The 24,679-nt window shown below is 49.5% G+C and overlaps 2 protein-coding genes across 5 annotated transcripts in view; one reads left to right on the top strand and one right to left on the bottom strand.

Annotated features, from left to right (window-relative positions):
• Nucleotides 1-15,301, bottom strand: part of AGAP1 (ArfGAP with GTPase domain, ankyrin repeat and PH domain 1) — a 320,698-nt gene extending 305,397 nt beyond the window's left edge. For all 3 annotated transcript variants that reach the window (XM_071562998.1, XM_071562999.1, XM_071563000.1), the window contains exon 1: nt 14,757-15,301. In XM_071562998.1, coding sequence (XP_071419099.1) covers nt 14,757-14,919 — 163 coding nt within the window. In that variant the 5' untranslated portion in view covers nt 14,920-15,301. The remainder of the gene's footprint in view (nt 1-14,756) is intronic.
• A 2,204-nt stretch (nt 15,302-17,505) lies between these two features.
• Nucleotides 17,506-24,679, top strand: part of TRPM8 (transient receptor potential cation channel subfamily M member 8) — a 103,561-nt gene continuing 96,387 nt past the window's right edge. For both annotated transcript variants that reach the window (XM_071562359.1, XM_071562358.1), the window contains exon 1: nt 17,506-17,695. The gene's annotated coding sequence lies outside the window, so the exon portion shown is untranslated. The remainder of the gene's footprint in view (nt 17,696-24,679) is intronic.

Raw genomic sequence — 24,679 nt, 5'->3', positions numbered from 1 at the left:
CAGCTCCCACGTGTTCAGATTCCATCTGGGAATGGAAGCACGAAGGCTTTCTGTGCTCAGGACAGCCCCTTCTGGATACAGACTGGCTTGGTACCAGATTTAACTCCAGCAGCAAGCACCCCAGGCTTCCAGGTACCAGATTTAACTCCAGCAGCAAGCACCCCAGGCCTCCAGGGACCAGATTCAACTCCAGCAGCAAGCACCCCAGGCCTCCAGGGACCAGATTTAACTCCAGCAGCAAGCACCCCAGGCTTCCAGGGACCAGATTTAACTCCAGCAGCAAGCACCCCAGGCTTCCAGGGACCAGATTTAACTCCAGCAGCAAGCACCCCAGGCTTCCAGGGACCAGATTTAACTCCAGCAGCAAGCACCCCAGGCTTCCAGGGACCAGATTTAACTCCAGCAGCAAGCACCCCAGGCTTCCAGGGACCAGATTTAACTCCAGCAGCAAGCACCCCAGGCTTCCAGGCAGAACGGCCTCTGCAAGAGCTTGGCCTCAGCACCCAACACACCAAACCCACCAGGGATGTCACCAAATGAGCCACTGGCACTACTGCAGAGGCAACACTTTCAAGATGCTTTACTGGACTACCTCCTAAACCAGATGTTATGTTCTGCTATAAAATTGGACTAAAATTCGACAATAGACACCCCAAGGACACAGGAGTGGTCAGCTGGAGTCAGCATAACTGGAACAGGGTCACAGGGTAGTAGAGAGTTTTTCTGGCATCCTGAAGTTTCTCCACACACTATTCCCAGTGAAACCTGCATCTAAACCACTGCCCAAGAACATCTTCCCCCGAGGACAATAAATGTCCTGTCTCTGCTGACTTACCTAGTTAGGAACAGCCTTTTTATTGATGTGATCAACATGTTCACAGAGGCAAACAAGGGACTGGTGCTGAGGCCATGAGTCCATATTCAGGAAGCACAGATTTATACAGCTATTCCATACCTGCTTCTAGCAGGTTGTTAGTTTGGGTTGTTTGGGGTTTTTTTTAATTACAGGATTCAAAAGATCTAATTCCGTTTGTAATTGGATCTATTTATGTAAGTTTGAGGTGTCAGCACTCAACACTTTGATGGAGTTTCCCCACCTGCCTTGCAGGGAACACTCCGAGTGCTGAGCAGAGAAGGGGCATGGAAAGCACAGCCCAGTGTTGCCCAGGCTGCTCTGACAGTGCCGGGTCCTGCCCTTGGGCCACCCCAACCCCCTGCAGCGCTCCAGGCTGGGCACAGAGTGGCTGGAGAGCAGCCAGGCAGAGGGACCTGGGGGGACTGAGGGACAGGAAGCTCAACAGGAGCCACCAGTGTGCCCAGGTGGCCAAGAAGGCCAAGGGGATCCTGGCCTGGATCCAAACTAGCGTGGCCAGCAGGCCCAGGACAGTGACCCTTCCCCTGGACTCTGCCTTGGGGAGGCCACACCTTGAGGGTTGTGTTCAATTCTGGGCCCCTCAGTTGAGGCAAGAGATTGAGGGGCTGGAGCGGGGCCAGAGAAGAGCAACAAGGCTGGAGAAGGGACTGGAGCACAAGTGCTGTGGGGAGAGGCTGAGGGAGCTGGGGGTGTTTAGCCTGGAGAAGAGGAGGCTCAGAGGTGACCTCAGCACTGTCTGGAACTGCCTGAAGGGAAGTTGTGGCCAGGTGGGGGTTGGTCTCTTCTCCCAGGCACTCAGCAATAGGACAAGGGGGCACGATGGGCTCAAGCTCTGCCAGGGGAAACTGAAGTTGGAGAGCAGAAAAAACTTCTTTGCAGAGAGAGTGCTCAGGCATTGGAATGGGCTGCCCAGAGAGGGGGTGGATTCTCCATCCCTGGAGGTTTTTCAACTGAGCTTGGCCATGGCACTGAGTGCCATGATCTGGTAAAGGGACTGGAGTTGGACCAAGGGTTGGACTTGATGATCTCAGAGGTCTTTTCCAACCCAATCAATTATATGATTCTATGACAGCACCTTTCCCTGGAATTAGGGAACACCAGACAACTCCTACAACACCTGAGTGTTGCTTTCTTTGAAGACAACGATATTGTACTCCTTTTCCAGCAGTCAGCTGGCTCAGCCTGAGTACACCTCCTTACTTACTATTAATTTCAGCAATAATAACCTCAAACACCACCAGTAGCCTCCCTAACATTTCTGGCAAAATTCGTTTTCCCCATTTATCTGCCGAGTTTTCAAAGAGCTTCTGGCCTAGTTAGCAAATCAAGGGATATAAATGTGAGCTTTAATTTTAATAGCATGTCATTACCTAACATCAAGTAATTCCTAAAGGGACATCCTTGCCCTTTTTAGGTCACTGTGGTATTTTGCCTCTTGCTCTTGACAGCCTGTGTTCAAATCACAGCCAAACACCTGTATTTAAGTGGTTTTTTCTCCCAAATTGACTAATTTCTTTCAACTGTCTGTAGTCTCATTTCAGTGCTTGCTGTTAGACTAAGCCAGTAAGGCTCAAATTAGAAAACCTGATATGATTAAAGGGTCTAAATCACCTTGAAATATTAACTTTGAGATGGATTACTGTTCATTTGGTCGAACAGCCACTTTAATGTAACGTTATAAAAGCAAAGAGATCCCTCCCATTGACACGGAGCCTCCACAACTCTCAGCACTGAAGAATGACCTTCCTCCTGGAGCAGCTCTTGCCTTATTTAAGGAAAGGTAAAAGTCATCTCTTTAGACTATTGCATTCCATAATCTAACATTGGGATTTCCCCAACCAGCCCAGAAATAAAAGCCCTCTGGTTTACATTAGAGTCCATTAGTTTACACAGTACATAAAATACTCAATGCTCATTTCCTTTACCAGAAGCACAGACATTAAAAATACATTGATTTTTATCCCAATACCACTGCATGAACTGTCCCTATTTTATTTTCCTTATGCTTTCCCACTGTAGTTTCTGCTGCGCCCCCACCAACACCAATTCAAATGGCTCAGCATGTCTTTAATTGCCTAAAACTGCACAGACAACCATCACACACGTTCTACCTTCACCATATAGATAACAGCAATGACGAAATTATTACCATACAGATAATGGTGATTTTCCAGCTTTAGAGGGGAAAAAAACATGCTCTGAAAAAATATTTTTTCCAGCAGTTGCTTAAACATCACAAAGAACAACAATGAGACCACATGAAAGCCACTGAATTCTCCCTTTATTGTTACAGTGACTAAAACGGACCAGCACTTGGATTAAAGGAAAACAGGCCCCTCCAGTTGTTTATGTTTTAAAACACATGTAATGCTCCATCTTAAAAGCTTTTGTCAGATAATTTAGAGGGGATTAGCAAGCGAGCAATTAGTACATGCAGTTCACATCAACTGCCACACCAATTAGCATCATAAATCAAACGAGCAACGCTCTGCCTGAATCCCATTATGCAGCAAGCGAGATGTTCCAGTAAGGAAAATATTCCCAGGGAAATAATGTCTTCCTGGAAGTCACAGAGGGCTCCTGACCTCAGCTAAAACACCGATTTTCAGGTGCATTCAGCAGTTCTCGAGGCAGGTGCCCGCTGTCCCTGTGGGTCACCCCTCACCAACACAGCCCCAATGCAGGTATTTCCCAAGCCCAGTCAGCAGCCAGGTCCTTGCAGCCATAAACCCGGGTATTGTTACACTTCTATATGCTGGGAAACGCCGCAACCTCGTAGCGGTGAGGCATCTTTGAAGCTTAATTAATGCAGGTTAAAATTAGCCTCTTACTTTGGATGAGAAAAGTAATGAAATGGGACTGAATAGATGAGTTGCCTCGGGGTATGGGGATCGTGTTCCACGGCTTGTTTGGGCTCCTCCCTGCTCGCATTGACTCAGCTCCGAGGGTGAAACTGAATTCCCGTTCCAGGCACAGAATTATCCCAGAAAGCGATGAAGGCGATGGCAAAGCCCTCCGTGGGTCCCGGTGGGACTCGGAGCGCTCCGGCAGCGCTGTCAGGGTTCACACTCCCACCATCCATCACTCCTGTCCCCACCTGGGCAGGAGCTCAGAACCCGGCCCAGAGACCCGCAGAAATCGTTCGACCTCAAGCGTGAACAGCAATCCAAAACAAATTCTCTGAAGGAAAACTATTACTCAGCTTTATCCACAATGGAAAGAAAATAATCCTATTAATCCTTTAGCATGTATTGAAAATACTAACAAAGCTTTACTACAACAGCATTTTTGAACTCTACCACATCATTGATTTTATGTTCATGACAGCAAAGGAGTATTATTTTCTTCACTGTCATTATTTATTAGCTTTGATAGTTGACAATTACACCCTTGGCAGTACAACCAATAATATCTTCTGGCCAGACACAGAGATGGTGCAATTCATAACAAAAAGATTTGTAACCGCTCTATCAGAATTCTCACAATCAAATGCCCACAACTGTTAAGACTTTCCAAGCCATCGCTCTGGTTTCCATGCTGAGGAGTGATCCAAACCAGAGATACACAGCTCATCTTTAACTGGAGAGCTCCACACCTGCTTTCTAACCTGCCTCCCCCGCAGCCACAGCAGCAGATACCGAGCCGTGTGTCACGCTCAGCTCCCACCTCAGACTTCTGTGATTTCTTATCGGGTCACATTTGTCATGTCCTGCCACCTTTACCCCATTATAAACCCCTGCCAGCTCCACAGATGTTTGACCCGACAGAAGTATCAGCCATTATCTCATCTTCCCTTATCCCAGAGTGCTTCGTCACCCACCGAAGGCAAACATTAAGTTGACAACAGACAAGGCATCAGAATTCAAACCCAAGAATCCAATGGCACTCAGTTGCTCCTTCTTACTATTCCCGTATTACTAAAAACTTCTTTTCCAACAGATCCTTTGCATTCTTCAGTCAGCTCAACTTTCTCAAAGCAACACAAGTATTTTGTTAAGCCACGTCCACGACGAGAAGTGCCATCAGCTCCTACTGCTATAGTGGGTTTTCTTCGCTGCATTAGTGTGTTCCAGCTGCCACTTGAGGGCTGATGGATGACCTGATTTTTGATTTTGTGACATTAAAATTACTATCAAGCTTCAAGCCACCTCAAGGAATTTCACTGAGAGACTAATTCTGGCTGTAAGAGCCTGGAAAGCAGGCGGGGAACACGGCCCTTCCATCAGCTTGTACCTGCTAACCCAGGACAAAGCAGGAGATTTAAGCTACAATTGTTTCTATGCTTTGAGAACACTCTCAGATCCTTTCTGTCTGGAGTTACGTACCTGTAACATTTCCCTCACTAAGTATCTGGGCAAGAATATTAAAGATTTATCCTGGACCTGGAGATGTATTTCAGCCTCTTGTTTATGAATCCATTCACAGCCTTGGACATTTCAAACTCCTTCCCCAGTTAGGGAGAATGTTCCTGAGCTAACCTCGTATCTGTGAGGAAATTCACTGCTGGATGAAAACCAGCAGCTATCAAAGCACTGACCATTTACAACAATCACAGAATATCCTGAGCTGGGAGGACCCACAAGGACCACCCAGTGCAGCTCCTGGCCCTGCACAGACACCCCAACAATCCCACCCTGTCCCAGTCCCATTGTCCAAACCCTCCTGGAGCTCTGGCAGCCTTGGGGCCGTGCCCACTGCCCTGGGGAGCCTGGGCAGTGCCCACCACCCTCTGGGGGAAGAGCCTTGTCCTGAGATCCACCCAAACCTGCCCTGGGGAGCCTGGGCAGTGCCCACCACCCTCTGGGGGAAGAGCCTTGTCCTGAGATCCACCCAAACCTGCCCTGGGGAGCCTGGGCAGTGCCCACCACCCTCTGGGGGAAGGACCTCGTGCTGAGATCCACCCAAACCTGCCCTGGGAAGCCTGGTCAGTGCCCACCACCCTCTGGGGGAAGAGCCTTGTCCTGAGATCCACCAAAACCTGCCCTGGCACAGATTCATGCTGTTAGAGAAGGGATAACAAAAGGTTCCACAGATTCTGGGGGTAAAAGAGGAGATCAACATCAATCATCTCTCTGACATGCACACTGAAACTTTCAAGTCCAAAACCAGATTATTTTACCCAGGCCCAAAGTTGCCCATGTGCCCACACACTGGCCATCCCCACTGCACCCTTTGGGTACACACATAACTGAGGACTTGAGGACACCTTCAGTTCATCACCTTTATTATCCCAGCAAAGCTGGTTTGGTCAGAGATGCCTGCTGACTGTTCCAGGCCTCAAGGCTTGCACTCCACTAACAGCACCTCCACAGAGAGGACAAGGCTCTGACAGCTAGAGTACAGCAGCATATTGATGATTTCATATTCTGTGTACAAGTAACCTTTCAATAATGAAACATTTCATAGGAAACATAAATATGCAAAGCCAGTTATTCAGACAGGCAGCTGCAGACTAACATCCAATCCATCATCCTGCTACTCCTTGGGAAAGGTGCCCAGACACCTGTCCTGGTGTCCGCCCAGGGGCTGCAGAACCCCCTGGCTCATAAGGTGTTAACTCAGGCACAGCAGCACTTCCCAGGCTAAGTGGGATCCATTACTCGGCGCAGACTGGCCCCAGTGCCAGGCTTTCAGCATATTTCCTCTGAGAGCACAGTTGCTGTGATACCTAAAGGACAGGATTCCTGGCTGCACAGGAAGCTGAACAGAAGGATAATGGGATCTCACACTGTATCTGTGCAACAAAGTAGTGATGCTACAAACCCTGCACCAGTGGCTGTCCTGCTGGGTCTGTGCTCCTTCTGGTCTGTCACTGAAAAATACAGTTGCAAAGTACAGAAACAGTGGTATAAATTGATCAAGATCTACTAACAGGAAGAGCTTCACCTGCAGCTTTAACTTAATAGAAAATGTGAGCACTACCAAGTTCAAGTCCAGGTTTCAAGTTAAATTGTGTTGAGCACCGACTTGGTCTGATCTATAAACAGTTCTTCAATCCCCTCACAAACAATGAAAAAAAAATTAATTTCAGCTTCTCATAGACAAATACAAAGCACTACAGATTCAATTCCCGTGTCATTTAGACTCCCTTTGCTTGCCTGGATCTTTCTCCAGAACAGAAGGGGATATTATCAAACACCAGTTGTCTAATCATTGGGTTTACATTCATTGTCCAACTACGTAAACTGAAAGTTACTAAAGGAGCCACTGAATTTGCACATTTCACACACATCAACCCTGTGGTTTCAATACTTGCTTCCTGAAGTGGTTAAATGAAGCTTATTTAAGCAATGAAAAAGAAAAGTGAAAAAACAAGTCATTCCCTGGGTTAGAAATGTGTTGCCATCTCACCAGCCTTTCATCTGTACCATTATACAGGCTCCAAATACATTAGTCAGAACCCTGAAACAGGATTAATGAGGTTGAATGTGCACATACTGATTAAGTAACACATCTGCTTCCATCCACTTAAAAAAAAAGGTATTAAAGACTTCCAGAGGGCTTTGGACTTGCCACCTGCCCACAGTGGACTTGCTACCAACAAGAAAAATGGACAACCTTTGCTGTTTCCATCTTGGAACTGGGAATTTAAACACACTCATAGATCCCTGTTAACCAAAACACAGCTGAGACAGCCCTGTTACCTTATTTCTAAGGTGTCACAAGAGTCGTGCAGCATTTACAACCTTATCACAATTACAAGAGAAGCACAAATGAATTCCCAACAACCTCACATCAAAAGCTCTGTCCAGAGGACTAAGAAGTAGTTGGAAAGTCTTTCCTTATAAGAGCATGCTAAGCTAAAACCACTCTCTGCTGGGCTGTCTCCACCTTGCCCGTGTCTCTCCTGTCCTGGGGGCTGCTCAGAGCTCTGCTGATGCCCTCAAGTTCCAGGGAGGAATTCAGACTTTAAAAAGAAAAACCAAACTAAAACACAAAACCCCCCAGAAGAGCCCCCAAAACACACCTCACCAAGGCCAGGCATGGGGGGAGGAACCCAGGCCAAGCTGCTCTCCCAGAGTGGCACAACTCATCACACCAGTGCTCTCATCTGAGTCGCAGCACCACTCCCAAACCACACAGACTTCAGGACAGAGCTCGGAATCTTCATCCTTCCCCCTCTGCTCTCCTGGCTCATGCAGGGCACCCCCTCACCCTCACCCTGCTGCTCCACAAGCATCCCCTCTCCCCAGACTGAGGTCACACCCAGGAAACTAAGACTTGATGGCACAGAAACCACAGAAGTCTGTCCACATCAAACATCTCAGCTTGCCCACATCTGGCACTGCCTTTACTGAACTATTTCACGGTGTGGGGACCAGTAACACAGAAGAGAAGCTGAGCCACAGCTGCCCTCCAGCACAGGCAACACAAAGCACAAACAGTGCTGGGAGGCAGTCAAGGACAAAAACTAATAACAGAAGACAAATCCCTCACTCCCACAGACGTTAGGATTACCAAAACTATTTAATACAATGCTTTCTCTCTCAGGACAGAAAACTTTATCCACTGCAGATCACTAAGCAATCATTTTAGATTTGTTCCACAAACGATGTAAAGCCGTGGGTATGAAGGTCACAGAGAAAACCCTTCACATAAAAACTAACAATTGCAGCAAGGCACATCTGAAATGCAGTCAGCAAAAGGTCACACAGTTGAGATGCAACCGAGTTCTGAGATTTTTTGGAGCTTATATTACCTTTTCTTCAAAGACTTGCCAAAAATGTCAGCACTGTCCTTCCCCTTGCTTATTGGCAAGGACAAACCCACCTCCCAACAGTGATGCAGAAGAGAACAGTATTCCTGAGGCCTGGGGAGAAGCAGTTCAACAGTCTGGCACTACTCCAAACCTCTACCATTAGTCAGAAAAAATGTGGGGCTTTTATTTTCGCTTACAAACATACTGGAGCCTGTCAGTTCTATGTGCAGCCCTTAAACATTAGCGATTCATGACATACCTCGTATCAGTTTTCACAACATGATCCAAGACACAAATCTCTCCCTTCAGGTGGCAAAGTTAAGACTAAGACCGTGTCTATCTCAAGTGCTGGATAACACCTCCGTTGCAAAGTCTTGTGAAGACACTTATCCCAAGCACCACCTTTGAGAAACCACAATTGCCATTGTGCGCCTGGCTCGGGACAATGCGGAACATAAACAAAGCAATCCATGTCCCAAAGTGTTTCCTTTTCCCAAGTGCCTGAGTTGAGCAAAAGCAAATCCCGTGTCCAATCCACTGGCTTGCCAAGTGCCCCCTCTTCTTAGGGAGTAAGACCCGTTTGCCAATTTAAACAGAAATAAAAACAGTGATGTGTGTACACAGCAGCAGGAACTCTTGTATCAGCACTATTGCCTGCTGCTTTCAACTAATCCCCCAAAGCAAACGGTGGGAGAAGCCCAGCACACTCCCTGCAAAACCTAAAGCCTCACAACACATTTGTTCCAACAACATCAGCTGATCCACAGCAGGTCTCCTTCTTTGCCTGGGGGAAAGAGAAGTTATCCTCAGAAATTAACGGTTCAAGGCTTTCCTCTTGAGCTGTAACTTTCGTGCACTCGCTCAAAAGCATCTGATATTTAATCCTGCAGCTTTTCCAGAGAATAGCAATGAAACGTGGAAGTTAAAGCCAGAAAGCACAGTCACTGCAACTTGGGATAAGACATAAGTAACTTAAGACACAAATACCAAACCTAACATTTACTTTAACGTGCAAGCACAGTTAATACCAAGAATTGGAATCTCGGTGGTTATTCACACATTGAAATCTGCTCTATTCCGGATGAAGAAGAAACATCTTCCCGTTTTGATATTAGCCACAAAACCTACAAAACATGGACTGCATTTCATCACTTTGTTGACTCTGGAAGTCTGCAAACAACAAGACTGGATCCCACAAAAACTACAAAACGTGGATTGCATTTCATCAGTTTATTGACTCTGGAGATCTGCAAACAACAAGACTGAATCCAGGAATGGTTTGAGTGGAAGGGACCTCAAAGCCCATCCAGTCCCAGTCACCTTTCTCTACTCCAGGTTGCTCCAAGCCCTGTCCAGCCTGGCTTTGGGCACTCCCAGGGCTGGGGCAGCCACAGCCCCTCTGGGCAGGCACGAAGAGACTTGTCCCCAGCACGTTGCTCGGGCTCCCATTGGCACCGTCCTCACCCCAGTCAGTGCCCGCTGTGTCCGTGCCCGCTCAGGGCTCCTGCACACACTGATGCACCGGGTGTGTGCTCAGATTCCCTGTGCCTGAATCACACAGATCTAATCCCCCAGCAAACCGACATTAAAAAAAACCCAAACAAACAAAATGCAAACCAAAACAAACAAAACCCAAACCACCAAACCAAAGCATTCTCATGTTGTTACATTCTCCCCGGAATCTGAAACAAGAAGGATGTTTGGAGAATCAGTTTGTACCCTCCACTATATTTCCTCCCACCCACCCAGTGCACCTCTGCACTGCCCTGAGCAACGGCTCCCAAATGTACAATCTCTTACGTTCCCTAAGACTTAGTTTATTTCTTGAGTCTCACAAGGCAAACTAAGTCAATATCTTAAAGTTTCACTGTTTAAGCTTTGTTTTACCAGCAGAGGATCCAGGCTACTCCCCACTTGGATGGGCTTGGCAACGGAGCACAGCAAACTGCTGCAGGTACTCAACACTTGCTGCATCAGCATGGGAGTAATAAATATATTAGTAAGTGTTTTTATAGACTACTAATAATGTCATCTTGGCTAAAGGATTTTAGTCCTTTCATGAAGGACTAAAATTTGACACCACTTTTCCCTGGTTTTCCATTATTCTTAGGTTCATGACAACACAGAGCTGGTTGATGGAGACTGGAACCCTCCTGAGCTGTGCCCTCCCCTCACAGATCAGCACACCTGGACACCACAAGGGATTTCAGCCCTTTAAAAACCCCTGAAAGCAAGGTAGATTTTCCTCCCACCGTTTCTAAGCACACAGCATACATTGAATGTTGATCAGGTACTGACGTTGTGAACTACAGACCATGTGAAGGCAGATGTTACTGCAGTAAAGGCTGTACAACAGACTAATAATCTTAGTTACACTGTTACAAAGCCAATATAACAGTCCAACATCCAAAACTGCTCGGGCTACTTAGTATGAATTCCATACAAAAAATACAGCACAGAAGTGGAAGCTTTTAAACTGTTTCCTCTGCAACTCTGACATGCAAGAAGCTGAAAGTAACTGAGTTTTAGCACTTTTATGCACTGAGGAAAAACTAACAAAGTGAAGTATCACCCAGAACTGTTTTACTCAGTGTCACATGTAACTGAGAATAACACACGGCAAGAAACCTCTGTGCAATAAATATCGACATGTCAATTTAGCACCTAATTTAGCAGTTGCTCTCTTCAGATTAGACAGAACTCGTGTACTCGAATATAAAGAACTGCTGCAGCTGAAAGGGGAGTTTTAATGTCACACTCTCTCAATATTCATTGGTCTGAGTATGTCCAGACAGTCATAGCAGAAACCTACAGAGGGTTTTCATGGCCAATAAAACCCAAAGTGCTGGGAAGAGAGGGCACTCTACACTGGGCAGAAAATTCTGAGCAGCAGTAATGGCATCTCTACTTCACTGATTCGGATTCCAAACATGTTCTTCTCCAGAGCTGTCAAACCTCTCTTGAGCAGGAGAGCTAAATCTGAGCTGTTTAGGGAGCACGTGTTGGTCAGAGTTTGGGTTTAAAGCAGCCTGAAGTAACAAGACCACGCTCTGTTCTCCACAGGGCACAGCCCTCCTTGCACTGGAAGGAGCCATTTCAGCAAAATGTTACTTCATATTTTCTCCCACCAACCACACCACGATTCCTCCCTGTCAGGGAACCTCGAGTCCAAAAGGCTTTGTGACTTGGGGAGGATCAGTACAACACTGAATTCTCTGCAGCCAAACTGGAATGCAACTGCTGCAATGCAAGTGCCTGTTTTCCCTGCATGTAACACAGAAATACTACACAGAGGTAAAAGCTGCCATGAGTGAGAAACAGTCAGATGAGGGAGGTTTGTCAAAAATACACCCTGCTGGAGTTATAATCTAAAGGAGTGAGTTGTTGCCTAGACTGTATGCAATTTTTAATATTTAACAGCTAGTTGAGGAACACTCAGAACAGAAAAGACATGACACACACTCCTTTTCTAGATAACTCGTTCCCATCAATCAGAGCTGCAGCTCTCACGACTCAGTGTCCAAAGTAAGTTCGACAGCAAATTGTCTACAAAGATTTTACTCATCAGCTCTGCTTCTGAAACATGTTTGCAGGCTGCTATTTTGGTTTTCAAGTCTTGGTGATTGACAAATGAGCTGAGTCTCAGTTAGGTAACAGAAATGAAAAGACTAACACGAGTCACATGCTAAGGAGATAACCACATACAGCGCTGCACATCCTCCTCCCCCTGCCACACAAACTCAGCACATCGCTACATCCCAAGCATCTTGTTCAAGAAACAAGTTTTTCCCACATAAACATGTATCAATTACCACTTTACAAAACCGTTGTGCTGAAGGCACCATTTACCCTGCAGCAATCCCAACACCAGCAGCACAGAGAACGGTACAGTGCCTGTGCCACAGCCTTCCCACAAGAGATTCCCAAGTTTTGATCTCTTTAGAAGACAGAAAAGGCAAAGGACTCTCCCAGACTCACCAACAGCCACACACCACAACTTCAGCAGTAGCTCATGAAACAGAGAACATGCACAAATCAATACCACAGGCTCGATCAGATGTGGATCCTTAGCTGGGGACTGTGTTCTTTGCTAAGTGACAGGCATTGCCAGCCCCAGTGACCCGCCACAAACACACCAAACCCAAAACATTACCAGCAATAAACATGCTGCCTGTCCATTCAAGCTGCACTGCTCAAGAGGCACACAAATAAATCTTTCCAGTAACAATCTCAATAGCAGCTTTTCCATCAGGACTTTCTGATTACGTAGAATTTAAGGACCAGCCAGGCCACCAACACGAGATGGATTAGGCAGCTGTATTTCAGCTGCTGTACATTGTACTCCACTGCCCTGAATCCCTTCCAGAACACCACCAGGACAGTCCGGTTGGAGAAACACACGATGTGAAGCTCAGCAAGTTATCATGCAAAACAACACTGAAATTTCACCTTAAAACACATATTCTTGGCTAACACTGTTTGGTCTTTTTAACTGCACTAAGGAAAAATATCTGCGGACTTCCCTACGCAGGTGATTTTCATCTCATTTAGCACATCCTAAGCAGTCCAAGACTCCAAGGAGCTGCTGCAGGGATAGATGCACATAAATCTAAGCTCAGAGGACTGTTATCTCCATCTTGCCTCCCGACCTGTTTTTACACCGCTGCTCAGACCGACAGGGCTCTGTAACCCCGCTGCGCGTCGTGCTCATCCCCTTCACACCCCTGAACCGCAGCCCACACAGTCTCCATCACACGCCGCAGGGAGCACAAGAAAACTGCCTTTTCCCGAACCCTTCTGCAGGCACATCGAGCATCATCGTCCTCCTTCCCTGCATCCCGGGCCGCAGAATCCCGCTGCTCTCTCCCCCCCGCAGCAGCAGCGTACAAATACCAAAACAATTTCCAAATCCCACAGATCCCAACCGAAGGGCCACCCTGGGCATTTAGCACGGAGGAAACGACGGGGACCACGCTGAAACATCCCCCCCCCGACTCCCAAAAACTCATGGGAGGGAGGTTTGGGGAGGGGGGGGAACAGAATCGGGGCTGGGGAAGGTTTGAGGGGGAACAGGGACACGGTAGGGGAGACCAGAAGGGAACAGGACCATGAGCTGGGAGAGGTTGGGGGGGGGGGGGGGGGGAGCAACAGAACCACGGGCTGGCGGAGGGTCTGGGGGGGCAACAGAACCACGGGCCGGCGGAGGGTTTTGGGGGGGTAACAGGGACATGGTAGGGGGAGGCCAGGAGGGAACAGAACCATAAACTGGGGGACGGTTTGGGGGGGCAACAGAACCACGGGCCGGCGAGAGATTTTGGGGGGGCAACAGAACCACGGGCCGGCGAGAGATTTCGGGGGGGCAACAGAACCACGGGATGGCGAGAGGTCTGGGGGGGGCAACAGAACCACGGGCAGGGGAGAGATTCCGGGCGGGCAACAGAACCACGGGCCGGCGAGAGATTTCTAGGGGGGACAACAGAACCACGGGCCGGCGAGAGATTTCTAGGGGGGACAACAGAACCACGGGCCGGCGAGAGATTTCTAGGGGGGACAACAGAACCACGGGCCGGCGAGAGATTTCTGGGGGGGCAACAGAACCACGGGCCGGCGAGAGATTTCTGGGGGGGCAACAGAACCACGGGCCGGCGAGAGATTTCGGGGGGGGCAACAGAACCACGGGCCGGCGAGAGATTTCGGGGGGGGCAACAGAACCACGGGCCGGCGAGAGATTTCGGGGGGGGGCAACAGAACCACGGGCCGGCGAGAGATTTCGGGGGGGCCAACAGAACCACGGGCCGGGGAGAGGTCTGGGGGGGCCAACAGAACCACGGGCCGGGGAGAGGTCTGGGGGGGCCAACAGAACCACGGGCCGGGGAGAGGTCTGGGGGGGCCAACAGAACCACGGGCCGGGGAGAGGTCTGGGGGGGCCAACAGAACCACGGGCCGGGGAGAGGTCTGGGGGGGCCAACAGAACCACGGGCTGGGGAGAGGTCTGGGGGGGCCAACAGAACCACGGGCTGGGGAGAGGTCTGGGGGGGCCAACAGAACCACGGGCTGGCGGAGGTTTACGCGAACAGAACCACGGGCTGGCGGAGGTTTACGCGAACAGAACCACGGGCTGGCGGAGGCTTGGGGGGTCAGGGCGCACCTCCCGCCGCTCGCCCCCCGTCCCCGCCGGCTCACCTTCGATGGCGATGACATGCTCGCGGATCTGGTTCTGCAGCACGGGCTCCTCCACGCGCTCCAGCAGCTCGTAGATGGAGTAGATGTTGGGGTGCACGGACTCGAAGCGCTGGATCTCGGCGCGGATGGCGGCCGAGTTCGCCAGCTGCTGCTGGTAGTTCATGGTGCGGCCGCCGCGGCCCCTCCGCGCACGGACCCCGCGGGGGCGAGCCCGGCCCCCCGCCGGCCCGGCCGCAGCGCCTCGGCCTCGCCGCCCGCGGTCAGGGCACAGCGGCGGCGGCGCGGAGGGACAGGGCCGCCCCCGGCCCCATGGGCGGCGGGGACGCGCTCCGGACCCGCGGCCGGCCCGGGTCCCGCCGCCGCCGCCGGCTGCTCCTCTGCTCAGCCCCTCACGGCGCCCTGTCCTGTCCTACCCCGCTGTGCCCGGCCCCGCTGCCCCCTGTCCCGCTGTCCCCTGCCCTGCTCGGTCCCTGTCCCTGTCCCTGTCCCTCCCGGCCGGTCCGGCCTCGCCCCCGCGCGCTCGCCCCGCGTCCTTCGCCGCTCGCCCCGCTCCACGCTCGCGCGGGACACGCCCCCCGCCAGTGACGTCACCTCGCCAGCCCCAGGGCGCGCTGGGAAATGTAGTCCCGGAGGGGGCGGGGCTGAGGAAGGGGGCGGGGCCGAGAGTGGTAGGGCGGGGCCGGGGGAGGGAGGGCGGGGCCGGGGGAGGGAGGGCGGGGCCGGGGGAGGGAGGGCGGGGTCGAGGGCGGGACTCACAGTCGCCCCGCCCCACCCCGGGACCGCTTCAGGGAATGGGGGGATCCCTCAGGGAATGGGGGGATCACTCAGGGAATGGCAGGAATCCCTCGGGGAATGTCAGTGATCCCCCCAGGAAGGGCAGTGATCCCTTCGGCAAAGGCAGTGATCCCTCGGGGAAGGACAGAGATCCAGCGGGGAATGAGGGCATCACTCAGGGAATGGCAGGAATCCCTCAGGGAATGGCAGAGATCCTTCAGGGAATGGGGGAAGCCCTCAGGGAATGGCAGAGATCCCTCAGGGAGGGGCAGGGATCCCTCAGGGAATGGCAGGAATCCCTCAGGGAAGGGCAGAGAGCCCTCAGGATATGGGGGAATCCCTCAGGGAATGGCAGGGATCCCTCAGGGAGGGGCAGGGATCCCTCAGGGAAGGGCAGGAATCCCTCAGGGAAGGGCAGAGAGTCCTCAGGAAATGGGGGAATCCCTCAGGGAATGGCAGGGATTCCTCAGGGAGGGGCAGGGATCCCTCAGGGAATGGGGGGATCCCTCAGGGACTGGCAGAGAGCCCTCAGGGAATGGCAGGGATCCCTCAGGGAATGGGGGGATCCCTCAGAGAATGGGGGGCATCACTCAGGGAATGGCAGGGATCCCTCAGGGAATAGCAGGATCCCTCAGGGAAGGGCAGGAACCCCTCACCAGGAGTCTGCTGGAGCCCTGGAAAGGCTCCAGTGAGGAGTTTTGTGCCCACAGTCAGGCATTGACCTCCATTAATCCATCTTCAGGATCGATATTTTATGGATTCAAGCTCCAAAGCTGTAAAATGTGGAGCAAACAGCACAGCAACAGCTTGATCTGGGGTGGCCTCAGGAAAGCTGCATCCACCCATTCTGCTCACACACACCACAGCAGGGAATACAGTAATTCCAATAGTTTTCCCCCCAGGTGCCCTCATTTGGATATGGAGCTCCGGCCTGGCAGGGCTGAGAACCAGCTACGCTCCTTCCTCCAGTCTAATTAATGTGACCTGCAACTACATTTCTGTGAGTTTAAAATATTTTATCACTTTGAATAATCTTTTTCTTGAGTATTAGCCACTTGGGAATGATGGGAAGAACAGAAGAAGTCAAGGTTTTTGGAAACTTAATGCAATTGGGCACCATGATAGAGCAAGGGGGGAATGGCTTAAAGCTGAAAGAGAGCAGATTTAGATTGGATATTGGAAGGAAATTCTTCCCTGTCTGTGAAGGTGGGCAGGCCCTGGCACAGGTTGGGTAGAGAAGCTGTGGCTGCTCCATCCCTGGGAGTGTCCCAGGACAGGGCTTGGAACAACCTGGAACAGAGGAAGTTGTCCCTGCCATGGCAGGGGTGAGACTGGATGGGCTTCCAGGTTCCTTTCAACCCAAACCAGTCTGGGATTCCGTGATTATCAAATTCATTGACCTGTATTAGAAAAAAAATCCAAACTGCTTTGTTTTGCTGCTATTTAAGAAGGTCTGGGAATGTAAGTGATGCCAACATGTGATCCCCAGGGTGGAAACAGCTGCTCTGCTGCTATAATGGGTGACTATGACTGGACCTAAAGAGCTTAAGAGCTCTGTGAGTTTGGTGGTGAGAGGAAGAATGGGGATATCTTAAAACTCACTGCTCAGCTGTGTCATCAGCAACACCACTGGGTGTCTTTTGCTCCCTGGCTCATCTGTTGATGCTCCATTCCAGGTCTTCCCTGCGAGCCCTGGCAGAACTGGATGGAGGCTGCAGGCAGGTCCCTCAGGTAATGACTGTGGTTCTGTGTCCATCAGTCCCCTCCAAGGAATTCTGTCGTGTATTCCATCAGCCACTGTGCCTGAGGTAAGCAGCTTTTCATGTTAGGCAATACACAGGAACCAATGTCTGGTATTTAAATAGTCCCAGTGACACTTGGACATTGAACTTCTTCCTGGAGTGTCCCAGGCCAGGCTGGACAGGGCTCAGAGCACGCTGGGATAGTGGGAGGTGTCCCTGCCATGGCAGGGGAACACGGCAGAGGGGAAGGAGGACACAACACAGTGTCTTGTCACCACATCCCCAGGGTGTCAGCAGCGTGGGGTGCCCTCAGTGGGGACTCCCTCTTGCAGGTGCAGGAGCTGCAACCAGTAAAAGCCATCAGTGTCCATCAGTCCCCTCCAAGGAATTCTGTCGTGTATTGCATCAGCCACTGTGCCTGAGGTAAGCGGCTTTTCACTTTAGGCAGTACACAGGAACCAATGTCTGGTATTTAAATAGTCCCAGTGACACTTGGACATTGAACTTCTTCCTGGAGTGTCCCAGGCCAGGCTGGACAGGGCTCAGAGCACCCTGGGATAGTGGGAGGTGTCCCTGCCATGGCAGGGAAACACGGCAGAGGGGAAGGAGGACACAACACAGTGTCTTGTCACCACATCCCCAGGGTGTCAGCAGCATGGGGTGCCCTCAGTGGGGGCTCCCTCTTGCAGGTGCAGGAGCTGCAACCAGTAAAAGCACAGCTGAGCATTTCAGGTACCAAAAGGAGCTTATTTTTTCCCAGATAATCACTGCAAACTCCTGCATTCCCATCATCAGGTAGGGGAATGTTTAATTCCAGCTGAGGAACTGACGCTTTCTAAGTGCTGGTTGCTGTCTGCTACAAGAATTGTCTTCTGCTCTTTCAAAGAGTTGAGGGTCACAGACACCTGTCTTCTTCCCTTTTCCTTTGCATCAGAAATCGATATGATTTTCATTAGCTTTCTCATTTTTGTTTACTAATTCTGCCAGGAAACTCTGGAGTGGATAAAGAAAAAAATGCAGGAATAATATAGTCCCTTCTTCCTCAGGCTATTAATGAGGATGACAAAAATTTGTGAAACATAAGGGGGTTTTTGCTTTCATTCACCTTAAACTGTTTGAATATGTAGAAAACTGGATGAAAATTATAATTCTCCCTCTTTCCTCCCTCTGGAGCAGAGGCACTGCCTCACATTACTTGTATTTTCAGAACATGCCAAAGTGAGTGGCAGAGCCAAAAGTCAGGCAGCAACCTCTGCTGCATGTGGGGCTGATTGTTTCCACTGCTGCCATATGCTTTTTGTTCTTCCAGCTCTAAAATTCATGGAAAACAGCTCCCGGAGTAGTAAATGAATGCAACTACTGCACACAAGTCATTGAAGCATTAAACCCCCGTGTTAATATAAAGCCTTTTTGTAACATTTTGATCTATAGTCCTTCTGTGCAGCTTTCCCTACCCCGATTTTTTGCTGCATAATAGTTTTCATGTAAGCTCTGTAAAATCACAGCAAAGTATAAGCTACTGTTGCAGCTTACGTAGATTTCTCATGTAAGAAATCTGTAACAATAAGTGGTATTTTGCTGTGCTTGCAGCTGAGATTAGCCTGAAATGCTGCTGGTGGTGCACACAGTGGTGCTGGATACATCTCTTTTCTCTCAAACTCTGTTCAGGAGACTCTGGCATCTGAAGTGTTCCATCAGCCTTGATGTGAACTGGCAGGGAATGACTTTTACTGTGAGCACTAAAGGAATTTAGATTTGTTTTCCTTTGGTCTGGGACGTGGGTAACTCGGGCACTGCACAGGGGAATGCTGAAACTGCTGCTCCTCTGAGGAGGTCACGAAACTCAGACAGTTTTACAGGTGTGGAAGGGCTGATGGGCTTTTAGTGAAGCAGACAGAGTGGTGCCAGTGTCACAGCCTCCCGTCACTGGTTTTCCTCTCTGAAAGCCTTCCAGGAGTGAAGCTTCCACCATGGTCCCCTGCAGCTGCTTCTGTGCTCAGGTCTATCACCAAGTTCCATCTGTGCTGGGTTCCTCCTCTTCCTCCCCATCTGCCAAATCTTCTCACTGCTGTGGCTGCAGAAGGCCAGTCTGTATGGCTTCCCTCTGCTTTCTGTGCCCTGTTCCTTGAAGGCATCCATCACTGGAAGGCAGCACTGAATCAACATCTCAAACAGCTCTTTCTCCCATCACATGACATGGCTTATCCCCTTCCTGCTGTTCCCAGTGTGCCCACCAAACTCTGCAGAAGGCAAAGGAAAGGATTTTGAGGAGTCCCAGTTGATGCACTTGGACTGAGGGCATATGGACAGTTACATTCTGCTTTTGGAACTGAGCCTGAATGCAAAAACAAACAGCAGAGTTTGACCTGAATGTAAATAAGACTGTAGAGAAGTTTCCACAGAGAAGTTGCAGGCAGGATTCACAATCCATTCAGGTGATGCTTGAGCACAGATCTTGGGAATGGAGAACTCTCGTGGAATTTCATTTAAACATTCCCTGTACCTTGCTCTAATGCTTTGCAGGACATGGTGGAACGTGTTTCCTGGCTGCTGAGTGAAATGTTCAGCTGAATGGCTGTGGGTTAGGCAGCACTGGCTTTCAGTTACCAGTCCAGTAGCTGAAATGTTGATTGGGGGGGGAAAGTAAAACCGGTGTTCAGACAGCCTATCGTGATCTGTGCCTGGATTTAATACAAATTAAACATCACAGACAGCTTAACACAGAGACTCATTTGTAGAGCTAACAGGGGAAGGGATTAGCTGAGAAAACTGAGAACATAATGAGGAGAAGTTAAAAGAGAAATGCAGCTGATGGTTGTGAGCAACAATTCACTTAACTGGGTTCATTCTGTCTGTTCACAGTTTCAAAGCCTGGCTCTCCCTGTGATTACTGTTGGTGTGAGCAGTGCTTTGTTGGATATGCAGGGAGTGTCTGGAAAATTACAGGAGAGTGTTAGAGATGCATCTTTGTGCCTACTGATACTGGTATTGCCATAAAGACTGAAATCAAACCCCTATGGAGGAAACCTCAAGTTTTCCTGAATTATCTTCACTGTTCTCTGCAGACAAGATAAAAACTGAAATAGGTGAAGCTTCCTCTCGTAACAAATTGGGATGAAATTCTGGTATATTACTGGGTAAATATTTGGGTCAGTCAGTTGCTATTACAGAGTGATTACATTGCTCAAGAGGCTTTGAAACAAATGTAACTAATGAATTAACCTCATTCAGGGAGTGTGAAATCTGTTCTAGGAGCAATGCCAACTAGTTCAAACAATACTAATTATGGACTCGCAACAACGAGCGGCTGTGAAAGCTGGAGCTCATTCCCCAGTGCTCCTGTCCCAACAGGGAAAATGCTGCTCTGTACCAAGCCTGCTTGAAACAAGGTGGGATGGCAAAAGCAACCTGCTTTTCTGGAGGTGGGAGCACAGCTCAAACCCCTTGCAAGGCCTAATTATCCTGCTTGAAGGGTTTTCTAATCAGAAGTGAGGTACATCCTGGCCTTGTGCTCAGAGCACTGAACCAGCGGCCACTGCATGTGTTCACCAGATGGGGAACGCAATCCCAGAGTCACTTCTCAGTTCTAGCCCCAGGAACCTGAATTTCCACTAGCCAGAAACTTTCTGAACTATTTAAATGGACCATCTCTCGAACTGCCCAAGTTTTGGCTCCTTGTTGATCGAAATTTCACTGTAAAACCATCTATGATACTGACAGATTTGCAGAACTGCCCTCTGTGTTAAACCAAACTCATTGTTCAGGTCTGGAATTGTGCTGTGGCTTTGCTCAGGCTGACAACACTCTGTGTTCCAGCTTTAAAGCAGAGACTTGAAGTGTTTACAGTGAAAATAAATGCCTTCAGATAGAGGTTTTAGGTCCTAAGTTCTATCCAAGCTATCCAAAGCTTAGACAGCTTCATGGCAGCAAAGACTTGAGTCATACACACTAAAAAACCTGTTCAATTGGTACCCCTGAGTCAGGGCTCAGTTAACATCCTGAATGTTATAGCAGAGCAAATCCAGTGACAGCTTCATGTGCCAGTTCTGAGGCACTCAGCACTTTATTGAGCCCTTATCATGGCTAAATATGATTACTCTGAAAGTGTCTCTGAGTGTGCTGCTGTTGTCACCCTGACGGAGAATCAATATTTGATTCACCACATAATTCCACGTTAAGCTCAGGTCTCACTTCAGCTCTGGAACTCTGACAGGGCTTGGAAAGTTATGGAAAATTGTAGGCTCCGTTGTTGCCTTTGAACTTTCAGACCTGGGCTATTGATTTAATGCAGAAAAAACAGAGAGGAGGTCACTCTAGATTAGTTCAAACTCATCTTTTAAAACATTTGCCTTAAAGTTTAATAACAAGTTGTATGTTATGACATCCAGGGATACAAAATGACGAAACAGGATAATTGACACAGGAAACTGAAAGCAACTCAGTTTGGCAAAACCTTTGCTGGGGAAGGTCCATGTGACTTATTTTAAAAGCATGACATTGTGCAATTAGCTAACCCAGCATCCCCTAAAATGTGGATTTTTGGTGACATTGCACAGTTTACACAGCAGCTTGAAATCATTTGTCTGGTAAGAAAGCAAAACGTTTTCTTTGGTGTTAGGAGGGGTGTGAGCCATTACTAATCAGTAAAGGGATGTAAAAGAGCCTGGAAACAAAGCTGAGGAAAGCAGCCAGGGCTGGTCATGGTGCTTCCCTACATTTCAGATGAGAAGTCCTGTTCTTTTTGCCCTTGACACTCGTGTGTGTGAGTATTAACATCACAAACACAGCCACCAGTAGACTGTAGTTTCAGAATCACTGAGCCACAGAATCCCTGAGGCTGGAAAAGCCCTGCCAGCCCATGGAGCCCACCCTGTGCCCGATGCCCACTTTGGCAAAGCCCTGCCAGCCCCTGGAGCCCACCTTGTGCCCGATGCCCACCTTGGCAAAGCCCTCCCAGCCCCTGGAACCCACCTTGTGCCTGATGCCCACCTTGTCCCCCAGCCCAGAGCACTGAGTGCCACAGCCAGTCCTGCCTTGGGCACCTCCAGGGCTGGGCACTCCAAACCTCCCTGGGCAGCCCCTGCCAGTGCCTGCCCACCCTTTCCAGGCAGAAATTCCTGATGATGTCCAACCTGCCTCTGCCCTGGCCCAGCCTGAGGCCGTGCCCTCTTCTCCTGTCCCTGTGCCCTGGGGCATAGCCCGACCCCCTGTCCCAGCTCCCCCCTCCTGGCAGGGATTGCAGAGCCAGAAGGTGCCCCCTGAGCCTCCTTTTCTCCAGGCTGAGCCCCGCCAGCTCCCTCAGCCACTCCTGCTGCTCCAGGCCCTTCTCCAGCTCCATTCCCTTCCCTGGACACACTCCAGCCCCTCAGTGCCTCTCTTGCCAAGAGGGCCCAGAACTGGACACAGCACTTGAGGTGCCTCAGTTGTGGAACAGTCATTTCCCTGGTCCTGCTGGCTACAGAGAAGAGAACAGGAAGCACTCACTGTAGCTGTGCAACAGGCAGCCTGTCCAAGAAAAGTGCTGTCAGTCATCAGCAAACTCTGTGGCTGTGCAGAATTGCCCACTTTAATGCTTGTACCCTTGGGTTCCCAGCAGGAACATGTGGAGTGCAGCCCTGGTGCTTCTTCCAATCAGGCCTGGCCAGACACCAAAGGCAGTAGTTGTATTGAAGGTGCTTATTTCTGTGTGTGTTTCACATCAGTGTCACCTCGATTTGCCTTTCTTTGGAACTTTTAGCTTCAAAGTCAGTGAGATTTACCTGGTGTAGTAACTCCAACCGTTGAGCTTTCCCAGGTGAGGAATTCCCCCTGGGATGACTTGCAGCACAGTCAGCCCCTGATGCTGTGTCAGGAGGGGGTCCCCAAAGGGGACATGTGGGACACAGTCACTGTAGAAACTGGTGGGATTTGCTGTGTGTCTGTCAGGTCTTTGAGCTGCTTCACAGCTCGCTGATACCACCTCCCATTAGTGCAGCTGGAGGAGTGTGGCAGACAGGGCTCTGCTGCTGCAGCAGGGGCTGTGCCAGCATCCCAGGAAGAATTCCCTGGAAGGGCCCTGCTACTTCCTGCCTGTATGCATCACCTTGCATCCCCCCTTTCTGTAACTGCAGCTTCCTCATAAAAATGCAATAAACCCCACAGGCTCTTTGTCTGGAGACAAGGAAGGGCTCCTGGCACATTTCCACCACTGCATTTTGCTTATGGTTTGACCAGGTTTGTCTGACCTAGTTCTGTTCACAAACTGGGCTTAATGGTGGAGTCCTGGAAACGTTCCCAGCTGCTAAAGCCAGGCTATTCCCTCTGCAGTAATTAATTACGGCTCAAAAGCCCTTCACCAGCTATGTATCATAACATTAACATTAAAAAAAACATGTTCTCTGGGATTCTAAGCTTTGAACAATCTTCTTATGGTGGTGAGACTTATATTCCATGGCACGAGGGCACCGTGGGACCCTGCTTATCAATTGCCTGCTTCCAGTACAGGCTGAACTGGAAAATCTCTTTGCTGTGCACCCCTTGCAGACCCCTTATCACAGAACAAAATGAAGCTTGGGATTGTTTTTACTAAGCTGGGTGTGATTTTTCACTGCAGTGTAACTTTCCATCACATGCAAAAGTAGAATTTGAAAACAAGTTTAATGAATTGAAACTTGATGGCCAGTAATATTTTGAACACCATGAGGTGTTCACTTCTGGAGGGTGTTCAGCAATTATTAGAGACAGGGAGAATTGCTAGCACTAACTTTTGATTGAACTAAGGGTACCTAAATAACACATCTTTAGCAGAGAGAGCAAGAGACTGTTGTAAAACATGTTGATTTCACTGTTTTATAAATAAAAAGAGGTCTGAATTCCCCTGGAACAAATATTTATGTGCTTAAATTAGCTACTGACTATGTGAATTGTAGAGGAACCTCCTTGTGGCATTGCAGTTCCTGTGATGGTTCCTTTGGGATTCCCTGCACTGCTCTGTGCCAGCTGCAGTTGTTTCCAGCTCGCTGAGAGATGTGGAGCTGAGGCCACGAGCTGTGCAGAGCTCAGGCTGGGAGCTGCTGGCACCTGCCTGCTGGGTGAGCAGGGCTGTCCAGAAATGCTGCAGTTTGGGCAGGGCAGGTTGCTCCCAGGAAGGTGCTCAGCCTCAGGTCTGATACCAGTGAAGACCAATTCAGTATTCCCAGCAAAGGTCAGAAATCCTGTATAAGGAGCACTTCTTCACATGGATGGAAGTGACTGGAAGTCACAGTGAATCCTGCTTTGCTTAGTTTATATCCTCCTCTTTAAAACTCACGGCATAATTTTGTTTACATCCCGCTCTGGCCTCTCAGCAGCATTCTTGTTGCTCATTGGCTCATGTGCAACCATTGAAGCAGCTGGAGGATGAGAGTTTAAAGCTGTCTGTTACCAAAG

Source organism: Pithys albifrons, chromosome 8 (assembly GCF_047495875.1).
Source record: "Pithys albifrons albifrons isolate INPA30051 chromosome 8, PitAlb_v1, whole genome shotgun sequence".
Taxonomy (NCBI): Eukaryota; Metazoa; Chordata; class Aves; order Passeriformes; family Thamnophilidae; genus Pithys; species Pithys albifrons.
This window is presented reverse-complemented; position numbering and strand designations above follow the sequence as displayed.